Genomic DNA, 12,454 nt, shown 5'->3' on the forward strand with positions numbered 1-12,454 from the left:
GTCAACTTTCCAGTTTTAATTTAAAAAAGAGAAAAATGTGGGGCTGGGGAGATAGCTCAGTTGGTAGAGTGCTTGATTTGCAAGTACAAGGTCCTGAGTTCAATCCCCAGCACTGCAAAAAAAAAAAAAATAAATAAATAAAAAATAAAATAAAAAAAGAGAAAAATGTTATTTTAGTGGTGAAACCAAAGCCATCTGTTTGATGCCTCATGTAATCATTAATTTTACTCCTCAGAATTTACAATTATTTGTAGTTTTTTTTAACTATACAATTAACAGTTATCAAAATTGTTTGTTTTTTTCCCCAAAATAGTTTGCTGAAATACATTTTGAATTTAGAAGATAGTCTCAATATAGGGATGTCAGATTGAAATTCTGAAATGAGAGGTGAAAGGTAAAGTTCGATGTGAAAGTTAGCATCCAAACTGCTCAGTGTGTCTGTTGTGCAGTTCCCGTGTGGTTGGGATGCCGGAGCGTGGGAGTGCCACAGATGCAGACCCAGTCCTCCTGTGAAATGCGTTCTTAGGAGTTTGAAGGAGTGCGCGCGACCCCTGGTGGTGTTGGTGAGAATAGCTGCTGAGGAGGAGGACGGGTTCAGCTTAGAAGAGGGCAGCCCAGGGGAAGGTGAGGAGCTCAGACACTCTGCAGTGCATTTCATGAGGTTTGGCACCACAGGAGCAGCCCAAAGGGCTTGAGGGCCTACCTGACTGCAAGGGTGTGGAGTTGGTGTGCAAAGGTGTGAACAGATTTTGTGTTAGAAGAGAAGGCTGTAACCAAGACTGTGGAAGTGCCTTGGGAGCATCGGTGAAGATGCAGTGTCTCTTTATTCTGGTAACACACAGGAAAGCCAGAGTGGATGTATGATTTTTATTTAAAGAGGAATGATGTTGGGGGTGGGGGTGTTTTAAAGTCCTCAGCAGTTAGGCTGCCTCCGGAGAAAGGAGAGGTAAAAGGTATTTGGGATTGAAGTCCTGAGAATTGAAAAACAGTGTAATCAAGGTGTGTTCTTTTAAAATATTTAGCTTTTAGAATGGCTAATAATTAGAATGCATGATTGTTTTAAATTAATGATAATTTCAATTTGTAAAACATGAAGAAATTTAAAATGGGTCATATTGAAACATTTATATTCTAAAGATCGACTGCTATACTCCTGAATATAATAAATTCTGAATATAATAATAGTATTACCAAGATGAAACTTCTGAGTCTGTTTTGCTTTGGGCACAAGGAAAAGTATACCTTGTTTTAAAGAAGTCTGTAAGTCCAAGGATGAAACATATTTTGTGAAATTTAAGACTGTTAAAATATAAATTTTTTGATTATCCTTTTGCTGAAGGTAACACATATAAACAATATCATTACTTATGTACGTGAACTTTTCCTATCAGTGAAGTATTGTCATTTGTTGTTTGATTTTTTTTTTTTCCGTTAACACATTATGTGTTGTAGATAAATTCACCAGTGATTGATATAAACATAAGAATGACTCTTTATATCCTCTTGTTTACTGTGAAGCAGAAATCAAAGAGCAGTCTGCAGAAGAGGATGCCGAAACAGAAGTGGATAGCAGCAAGCAGCCAGTCTCAGCTCTTCAGCGATCTGTGTCTGAGGAATCTGCAAACTCCCAGGTCTCTGTTGGTGTAGAAGCCAAAATCAGGTTAGAGAATGAAAAGAACTGAATTGGAAAAATTCAGGGAGGAAGGATTTGAGATGTTAATCTTGATGGAGTTTTATCATTTTGTAGCTTTAAACTTGTAGTTGGGTGGAGGATGGCTATGGAGTTTGGGAGTTGCAGAGCAGGCAGTACTTTAGAGTGGTGTCTGGTCACCCCAGGTGAACACAGAACGTTAGCAGTATGCTATTCCTGGCTGAAGAAATAGCTGTAATATTCAGCATTAGAACTGATTTTTGATACTTATCTGTAAACTTAAGTATATTCTTTGTCCTTACCCTCTCCCCATCCTTTAAAAAAAGAAATATTGGACTTATCACCTATTGATATGTAGTTCAGCTTTGAAGTAAGCAACACCTTCCCTGCTTTCTGGTTTTCTTCAGCTCCTGGAAAGCACCTCTAGTTTGATAGCCATGAATCTTGTGTGTCCTTGAGAGGGCCCTTCCCCGCTTCTTTGTTTCCAATGCCACTCCTGACTTCTATATCTACCTGTCTGCTTAACATCTCCTTCCGGGGGTGTGCTAGATATCTCACCCTTTACATGTCCCAAACTATTCATTCTGTCTCTGCCTCTGCCTCAAATCATCATCTTTCCCCATTTCGGTAAACAATACCAGTGTTTACTCAGTTAACTTAGGCCAAAATCTTTTGAGTTAATCTTCAGTTTCTATTTTTTCTCATACCTGATAATCCGCATCATTGTATCTTGTGGCTCAGCTTCGGAAGATAACCCACACAAATTCCTACTGTCTTAACTTGTCTGCCATCTTGGTTGAAACCATTGATGCCCTTGGGAAGCTGTAGCCTTTTAAACCACCCCTGCTTCCCTTTCTTCTTTTAAAGGATTGAATAATCTTTGATTCTCTTTGCCTTTCTATACTCCAATTTTTTTCTTAGCAAAGTTGCAAAAAATATTCTAAAATGAAGTCATTTCTCCCCTTACTGTCTTATACTGTTGTATTGAAATTAAATATGTTATATTTAACATTTCATACCCTTGATATTTGTTCAAGACATGATCTGGCTTTGGCCATCTCTCATATTTCCTTTGTCACTTACTGTGCTTTCACCATGTTTATCTCCCTGCTGCCTCTGAACATACCGATCAGGATTCTGTAGGAGGGCCTTTGAGCTTGCTCTGCTCTCTATCACATGATTTGCCTGCCAGAGAGACCGCCCTACCCCCTGCTTATTATATTATTATGTGGTTCCAGGTAAAGGGTGTAAAAGTGTTAGTTATGCTGTAGTTCCTCCTCTCGCAGTGCTTTTTGGAACATTTGAATGTTGTATACATAAACACTTTCAGGTCTTATAGTTCAGTCATTAACCCATTTGGAGTTGATTTTTGTGTTTGGTGTGAGGTAAGGGTCCAATTTCATTCTTCTGCATGTGGTATCCAGTTTTCCTAACACCATTTATTGAAGAGGCGATTATTTCCCCATTGTGTGTTCTCAGCTTTTTTGACAGAAGTCAGTTGACAGTAAATGTGTGGGTTTATTTCTGCAATGTCTTTCCTGTTCCATCAGTTTGTGTGTCTGTTTTTATACCAGTACTATGCTGGTTTGATGTAAAATCATTTTATAATGTGTTTTGAAGTCAGTGTGATGCTTATGGCTTTTTCTTGTTACTCTAGATCTTTTTGACTACTTAAGGTCTTTTTTGGTTCCATACAAACTTAAGTATTGTTTTTTCTACTTCTATGAAAAATGACATTAGACTTTTTTTTTTTTTTTGACATTGGAGTTTTGATAGGAGCTTCATTGAATTTGTGGATAATTTTGGGTATTACAGACGTTTTCACAGTATTCTTATAGTTCTTGAACATGGACAACTTTCCATTTAATTTGTGTTTTTTCAGTTTCTTATATTACTGTTTATAATTTCTGGTACACAGATCAATTATTATTTTGGCTAAATTTATATTGACGTATTAAAAAATTTTATTGCTAGTGTAAATGAGATTATTCTCTAGATTTTTGGATAGGTCATTTTTAGTATGTAGAAATGCTATTTTTTAAATGTTGATTTCATATCCTGAAACTTTACTGAATTAATTTTTCTGTTCTAGTAGTTTTTGGTGGCATCTTCAGGATTTTCTATACATGCATAAGATCATGTCAGCTAATAGACAGAGTTTTATTTTTTTCTCTTGCCTCATTACTCTAGCTAGGACTTCTAGAACTATGTTGAAAAGAGGTGGTTAAAAAAATGGTGAGAGTGAACTTTTATTATTTTATTGTTTGTTGCATATGTAATTATTTCTCCTCTTCCTTCTGTATTTTGTTTGCATTTTGCCTGCTTTTTTTTCCCCCAGAGATATTTTCGAAGAATTAGCTTTTGGTTTTGTTAATCTTCTCTTTTGTTTTTAGTTGTCTGTTAAACTAATTCTGTTAGTTTCCTTTTTGTTTCTTGTCTTCTTTCGATTAATGTTCTATCAGTGTCCTCATTTATTTTTTTACCAGTCAGTAGTTAAAAGCTTAAGCTCATTAACATCTAAACTTGAATTTACTCATGATTTATATAAAGTTATAAGTTTCCCTTTAGTTTCAACTTTATCTGCATTTCACAAATTTTCACATTCAGTAACTGAAGGGTTCTTAGCCATATAGTTTCTAGTTTATCAGTATTTGCAAAATTTTAAGTTAATTTTTGTACATTTCTAGTTTTATTGCATTATTGTCAGAGAATATTTTCTATGTGAAATTGGTCATCTTGAATGTATCACATCTTTATGGCTAATATGTAGTCTACTTTTGGATTGTTTTAATATGTTTGAAAAAAGACTTTTGGTTGCAAACAGAACTGAATATAATATTTTATTTTTTAAAAATATTTTTTTAGATTTTGATGAACCTTTATTTTATTCATGGTGCTGAGGATTGAACCCAGTGTCTCACACATGCTAGGCAAGCACTCTACCACTGAGTCACAACTCCAGCCCCTGAATATAATATTTCAAAAGATTAGATTATTTTTGTTTCCTGTTAAGGAAAAATGTTATGAAAGTTAGTGGGGTAACTACTGCAGGGGTGATGGTTGGAGACTTTTAATGCCTGAGAAGAAAGATTTGGTTGTAGAAGCAGTAAATATGGTATAAAGAGAAAATATGTCTGAGAGGAGCAATCCTTCAGTTTTGTTTTTTCTAAGGTCTCTTATTATGTCTATATTCCATGGTGTGTATTGTTTTTTGGTCTTTTTTTTTGTTTTTGATGCTGGGATATAAAAGCCTGAACCTTGTTCATGCTAGGCAATCACACTATCACATGAGATACATCCCTTGCTCATCTTTTAACTTTTTAATGACTTCTTTTGAAAATTAGTAGACTTTAATTTTTAGAACAGTTTTAAATTTACAGAAAAATTGAACAGATTGTACAGTATTCCCATCACCACACCTTCAACTCCAACAGTTTGGCTAACATTGTGTATTAGTGTGGTGCATTTGTTAAAATCGACAAACTAATATTGATGCAGTATTTTTAACCTGAATCCGTTAGTTACAGTAGTGTTCACGCTTGACTTCATACAGTTTTGTGGATTTTGACAAATGCTCATCATCTGTCTGCCATAATGGTATCATATACAACCCTAAAAATCAATCCCCTGTGCTCTGCCTAAATCAGGCCTTTCCCTTTTCCTGTTCACCCTCTCTGGACCCCTCCCCCACATCCACTCTATTTAATCCAGTAACCATTTAAAATTTTATTTTTATATTTTTCTTTGTGTATGCACTTAAGTGATGTGTGTGTGTATTGTGCATAAAGAAAGTTCTATCCAGTGATTAAATATAACTTTGTTACTACATGTTGTGCAGAGCTGGCATGCAACCTGGAGGCTGTTAAACTTTGCCCTCTTCCCCATCCTTAGATTTACATTCTTTATTCTTATTAATATTTTGACTTTCTTTAGTCAGATTTTTTTAAAAAGATCATTTTCCTAAGTACAAACTAGAATTTTTTGATTGTGGTATGCTTACTGATTTTAGAAAAATCATGGTGGTTTAGGGGTGTAGCCCTGGACTGTATCCCTAGCACCAAAGTAAAGGGGGAGACATTCATGCTACAGAAAGGTAGAATTGCTTATGTATGATTGTTATTGAACTTAATTGTCCTCATAGTATAATCATAGAATAGACTGTAGAAAACATATTGAAGAAGCCTAGTTTGCACTGAAGATATAATTTTAAAGCACCAGTATCTGGTTGTGTGCTACTTAGGAGTTGTTGACTAAAGCTGCTCTTCTCCTTTCTGTCTTCTTCAATTTTACCAGTGAACAACTCTGTGCTTTTTGTTATTGTGGGGAAAAAAGTTCCTTAGGACAAGGAGACTTAAAGCAATTCAGAGTAACACCTGGATTTATCTTGCCGTGGAAAAACCAGCCTTCCAACAAGGACATTGATGACAACAGCAGCGGGACCTACGAGAAAATGCAAAACTCAGCTCCACGTCGACAGAGAGGACAGAGAAAGTGAGCAGTTTTGAATTTAAATTGTTTGGATGGAATAAAACTGTTTTCATTGTAATGTTTCTAAGTTTACAGATGGAGTTGTACTGTTAAAGAGTTCCTCCTGTTTCCCACATTCTTGAAGAAACTTATGACTCACCATTAACCCAGCAAACAGCCCTTTCCTTGAAATTTCTTTCTTATTTTAAAAAAGTCTGTTTTCTTGATTGTATGTCAACAATGTCAGTGTGATGACAAAAGTTAATTTTGGAAGAAACATTTAGAGAATATAACATAGGCGGAGGGGAGTTCATGGAATTTGTAAATGGCAAGAAGACAAAACATCAATGTGGTCCTGCTTTCCTTCTCTAAATAAGCCTTTTTTGGTAAGCGTTTAACATGACAGCAAAGTTAGAATTGTCACTCTTAATGTCTTCTGTGTCATTCATTTATTCATTCTCTCATTTAATTTATCTAATTTATATGTGTTTGTCAGAGAATGTTGAGCTGTCTGTCCTATAAATTCTTAGCATGATATAATTCTCTCCCTTTTTTTCCTCTTCCCCTTTTTTTCTTTCTGTAATTATGTTTAAAATGCTCTTTTCTACAGATACAGAAGATAATTTAAAAAAATAAAATAAGTATTTGTATAATTACATAGATATGTCTGTTCATGGGTACCTTGCAGTTACCTAAAACTCTTTGTCTAATATGCTTTTTAAATATTTTGTGTAGTGGTTTTTAAAGGCCATCTTAATATAGGGTCTTGGCTCTGCTGGTTAGGAGAGAAGTTTCTGTAGTCAATTAATAAAAGTTCACTTAGCTTGGAAGACTAACCAGCCCTATTCCTTGAGGTCAATGATGTAATCACTGAAGTGCTGTCTGGCTAGTCTCCAGATTTAAGTACTGAAACACTGTTGTGCTGTTCTTACTTGATTGGCTCATTGTTTTTGAACTACTGCCAATGCCTTGAAGACTTGAAGCAGGAATTGAAACAATAACAGAATTTTTTAAAATAATTTAAGGTAGAACAGTTTAAGGGAGCTCTAGAAGTACTGTATTTGGAGAGTCCTCATGTTTCTAAGGCTGTAGTTAAATCATGTAAAGGAACCTTATCTTTTGTCATCAGTTGAGTGCTTACATGTTAATAAAATCTATCAAAAGTCCAGCAAACTTACAGTGTCCATCTGTAATTAACAAATTTGATGAATTAGACCAGGGTATATCTTATATCCTCATGTTCCATCTATTGGTGTCAATTAACAAAATCCTCTCCTGGGAAATAGAATTGTATTTCCTTTATTTACTTATTTTACAAATGAACCTAATTTTAATTGAAAAATTCCATGAGCTCAGATAGTTTGTATTTACAAAATAGCCTTGGCTTGGCTTACTGAAACATGTTATATACATTTAGTGCTTACCCAGTTTGTTGATTAATGATTAAAAGCCTATAATGAAGTCACTTAGAAAATTCAGCAGACAGGTAGGGGTAGAGACAGTGAATTTAATTTAGTAATGATTTTAAATATTTGCAAAATGTGTTACTAATGAAGCATGAACACCTAGTTAATTAAAAAAAAATAGGAACTTTTTATGATGGAATTTTTTCCTTGTGTTTGCACTGAATATAAGAATATATAACCAAATGTTCTTCCTTTTTTTTTTTCTGCTTTATAACTTGAAATTTTATGGGTATGTATTTCAGCTGACTTCTCTTTATACTCTTTCCTAAGCTGAGCTGCTGCCATCTGTAGGATTGACATTGGCATCTGATATGGTATATACATATAAATTAGTCTCAAAGCCTGATGGTTGAATTTGACTAAGCTTCTGGTTAGGAACTGATCAGTCATAGATTGGTTAGTCGTTCCATTGGTTTTTACACCCCGTTTCCCATCAAATATTAGTGCAAAAAATGCTGAAATAATACTATTTATAGATGACCTGTTAGTCTTTATTTCTCCCAATAAAATAACAATGATTAGTAATGAATATATTTGTAGGAATGGAGATTGTATGTGTACAAAAGTATTTGTTCTCATTTTTCTGTGGGCATTTATAAAAATGAGAATTTAAAGTTAGTATAGCATGCTGAACCTTTTTATGCATTTCTAATGCTAAACATAAAGTTACTGGTTATTTTATATGGTTTGATACTTAAATGTACTTATTGAAATATGTTAATACTTTTTTTCTTTCAATGATTCCAGGTATAAAAAAGTTTAGTACCCTGGTCATTGTGCTGATTTTCTCTTAATAGGAATCATGATAAATATCCAGCATACAGAAGTGCAGTGAGTTATGATCTATATTCAATAGTGATTTAATCCAGAATTATCATCAGGTTAAAATACTATGATATTAGGAGAAGATTTAAGTTTTAGTGGCAGTCCTCTGACTTCCTGTATTTAATGTTGAACACAGTAGCCATCTTTGTTTACTGAATGCTCTTAAATAATAAATTGTTAGGGCTTGAAAACCTGAAATCTCTTTTGTTATCATTTATTCAGCATTTGACATTCATTTTTTTTTTTTAAATACCGTAGTGTTAGCTGCTAGACTGTCTTTCTTATGCTGTTAGTAGCTATTTTGCTTTTGTTCTGACTTCTGATCTGTGAGTGCAGTCTTGATTGAGACTACTTGCAACCTCACGCCACAGGCCAGCAGTTGAGATTTGTTGAGGGGACCGTAAGAAGCTACAGCTGACGTGTTCCACCCCACCTCCACTCCCCGCCTTCCCTTTCACACTGTGTTTTCCCTGGGAAATAACCTTTCTTTACATAAAGTGAACTGCCACCTCTGCTGTAGCAGTTCTCTAAGATAAAGCGCATTAAGAATTTCTCAAGTTACGTTTTGTAAGCATTTAAGTAAGGACAAAGGGAATAGTCATTGTATGTGTTAAAACATGGTTCCTGACTAGAGTCTGTTTTTCTTTTTTTTTTTTTTTTTAAAGAGAATGGAAAAATGAATTTATAACTAATTTTAATTCTTACGGATTTGGAGACTCTCTCTTAGTTGATTACATGAAATAATATGGCACCCATTTTAATATTATTCTCTGAATAATAGGAGAAATCTAAAAGTTTTTATGACAGTTTATGTCTAATAAAATTTATTTGGCAGTACATTGTACTCAAATTGTTATAAAATGAAGCAGTTTTCTACTTCTTATCACTTTCACAGCTATTTATCTTATTTCACTTTATTTTCAGAGAGCGATCTTCTCCACAGAGTTCAGTGTCTTGTGTAAGTGTAAGCACGCAGACAGCTTCCGATGATCAGGCTGGTAAACTGTGGGATGAACTCAGTCTGGTTGGCCTTCCGGATGCCATTGATGTCCAAGCCTTATTTGATCCTACAGGTAGGGGCTTCTCTTTGGTAACAGCTGCTTCTTGATTCTGGAAGCACTTACCCAATAGTAAATACTTTTCATCTAGAAATAATTAGGGTCATATTATAAAAACGTCATTAAATATGTTGATTAGGTAAAAGAAATTGTCTAATTATGGTTATGTAAGTTATTTAAAATCTGCACAGTTAACACTGGACTGAATGCTTTTATAAATATTTATATTTACTATGTGGATAGCAACCCCATGGGTACTGAAAATTGAGGAAAGAGAAAATTTTAAAGGAGTGTGTGAAGACTTGGGGGAACACAGCACTCTAGGTCTACCTCCTGTGGGGTTGGAGGACAGTAGATTTTAGCCATATGGATTCTTTTTATTATAAACAGTATAATGAGCTCACATTCATGACATGGTGCTGTTTGAACCACAGACTTATTGATAGTGGTTCAAGTGCTGTATGATAGAGAATTTAAAGACTAAGCTGTGATTGATGAGTGATGGGTGCTCTTGCTTGGGATGGAGTAGAATAGAGTGCATGTGTTATTAATTTTTCAAACATCCCCTTTGTCATCAACAAGGTATTAAATAACGTCCCTTTTGTTTTTCTATTGATACCAAATAGAACATGGTAATATTTAAATAAAGTGAATAAAAACTAACTTTGTTTCAGCTTAAATCACTGGGCTGCCCTGCAAGAATTTTTGATTCAGTTGTTCTCAATGTAGGTAGCCTGAGATTTTGCATTTCTAACAAGTTCCCAGGTTGGCGCTGGTGCTGCTGGCTGAGACTGGGCCACGGTCTGAGAAGAGCTGTTGAGGGGAGATATGAGATGCCATTGTGTTTACACATTAAAGATGACTTAGACATTTTAGGTCTTTGTTTGCATTAATAGTTTTGATGTTATTCATTTTCTGCTTCTCACTTTTCACATTGGAGGCACTTGTTGGGCTCATCGTCGTTGTGTGGAGTGGTCTCTGGGAGTGTGCCAGGTGGAAGAACCATTGTTAGTGAACGTGGATAAAGCTGTTGTCTCAGGGAGCACAGAAGTAAGTAAAAGAAGCCAAAATTTAAACCATGGTTTTATGAAATTTAATTTAGCCAACATAAAGGTTCATTTGTAAGAACTATTTGTTAAATCATTACCGTAGTATAAAAAAACCTCAAAATAGTCCATTAGTAATTCATATGGAGTAATTTGTATAGACCACTAGAATATAGTATGTTCAGTTATTTGGTAAACTTAAATCTTTAGTGTTTTACATCCAAAGAAAAAACTAATGTTTTTGAAAATGGGAATTGCTACTATCTACTTTAACATCCATATGTTTATTCTTTAAGATAAAACTGAGGAAGCTTCAAAATAAGAGTCACAAGATACTTGACATGTGTTTTATTCTGCAGGGTAGCATAATTCTGATATTTTAAACATTGACTAAAAATCTTTTTTGTCCAGTTTGGTGGTTCACTTAATCTTTTTGATGTGATCCTTACATAATGTGCATGTAGTCTTCCATTTTTCAGAGCTTTCACTGCTGTCATTTCCATATGATTTTTTTTTTTGAAGCAAACACAAAAATAAATGCAACAGTTACCACCCATCTGTAAGAACAGGAAACTGTGAAATGTTATTGCTTTGGTTTTTTACATGTGTATTTGGAAGAAGTGAGACATTCCTAAAGGAACATTAAAACTAGAAATTTTAGACTACACTCTATGGGCTTACTAGGTAAAAAAAGGCAAAGCTCTCAAAAGTATAGTTGAATCGAAGACCTTGATTCAAGTAATTACTTAATTTTTATAACAGTAACTTTATTCTACTCACAGGGATAGGTAACTATTACCTTGAGAATAGTCAAGCCAGAATGCTTGTTTGGAAAATTTGGCATTATATTTGAATGTATGTTATCAGGTTTTGAACAGTATAATGCTTAATAGTACATTGCCTAGTCTGAACATACTTAACCAGATTGACTTGATGGACTAGTGAGAACCATCTCTTTTGTGAATTACTTTAAAAGTAGGTTGGTTTGGTTGATTTTTCCTGAGTTGCAGTGAAATTGTTATAGGGAATGCCATGAACTAAGGCCAATGTGAACTTTATGGTGTTACACTACCATCAGAGGAAACCAGTACACATGGTGATATTCATGACAAATACAGAAAAGTAGATGTGTGTGTATGTATAAGTAGGTCTTTGTCTTTACTGTGCTGAGATGATAGTTAAAAGGAAGCTTACCTCACCTATCCTTTCTGGAAGAAGGTAGTATTTTGCTTTTTAAATGTTTACTAATAAATATTTAAATAGTATTTAGGGATTAAGGCTTTGCCCTGTCCTTGACAAAGGACAGCTAGAGTCTTTGGGAGGTCTGCATTTCTTCTGACCTGTCTAGTTATTAGTACTGTGTGGACCCAAGCAAGTTAAATGCTGAGAGAATACTTGTAGCACGTAGGCGGTTTGTAGATTATAAGGGCCCTATTGGTGGCAGCATGGTCAAACCTTTATCTCATCACTAGATTTAGTCACTTAAAATTTATAGTAGTGTTATGTTTTATTGCCATTTCTGTTGCTTTTTTATGTTTTGTTGTTTTCTCCATTATCAAATAGGCACCAGATGAACCATTTAGCTAAAACTTTGTACCAAATAAGAAAACTTTTTCTCACGGACAGAATTCCAAACATACAAAAATACATTTGTTGAAAAGGCTGTGGGGAAACTGGTACCCTCATGCTTTGCTGGTTGGAATGCAATTGGTAACAGTAGTATTCTGGAGGCAAATTTGGTGATCATAATAAACTGCATATGCATTTGTTCTTTGATCCTTCTAGAAGTCAATCCTGAACATGCCTCCAACAATACAAAAATGTGGACCATTAGCACTGTTTAAATTGCAGTGTATTAGAAACAACCTAAATGCCCACATATTTAGGTTACTTAAATGGTTGGATAAACTCTGGTAGAGCCATACAGTTGAATACTAGGTA

General features: G+C 34.6%; 1 protein-coding gene across 19 annotated transcripts in view; it reads left to right on the forward strand.

Annotated features, from left to right (window-relative positions):
• The window catches only part of Kmt2c (lysine methyltransferase 2C), a 268,206-nt gene that overhangs the window by 87,001 nt on the left and 168,751 nt on the right, over nucleotides 1-12,454 (forward strand). For 14 of the 19 annotated variants that reach the window (XM_047559963.1, XM_047559970.1, XM_047559969.1 and 11 more), the window contains 4 exons: nucleotides 1,519-1,660; nucleotides 5,945-6,142; nucleotides 9,334-9,482; nucleotides 10,408-10,517. In XM_047559963.1, the coding sequence (XP_047415919.1) occupies nucleotides 1,519-1,660; nucleotides 5,945-6,142; nucleotides 9,334-9,482; nucleotides 10,408-10,517 (599 nt within the window). The remainder of the gene's footprint in view (nucleotides 1-1,518; nucleotides 1,661-5,944; nucleotides 6,143-9,333; nucleotides 9,483-10,407; nucleotides 10,518-12,454) is intronic. The other 5 variants (XM_047559964.1, XM_047559976.1, XM_047559977.1 and 2 more) reach the window with 3 other exon arrangements.

Source organism: Sciurus carolinensis, chromosome 8, assembly GCF_902686445.1.
Source record: "Sciurus carolinensis chromosome 8, mSciCar1.2, whole genome shotgun sequence".
In the NCBI taxonomy this organism is placed as follows: domain Eukaryota; kingdom Metazoa; phylum Chordata; class Mammalia; order Rodentia; family Sciuridae; genus Sciurus; species Sciurus carolinensis.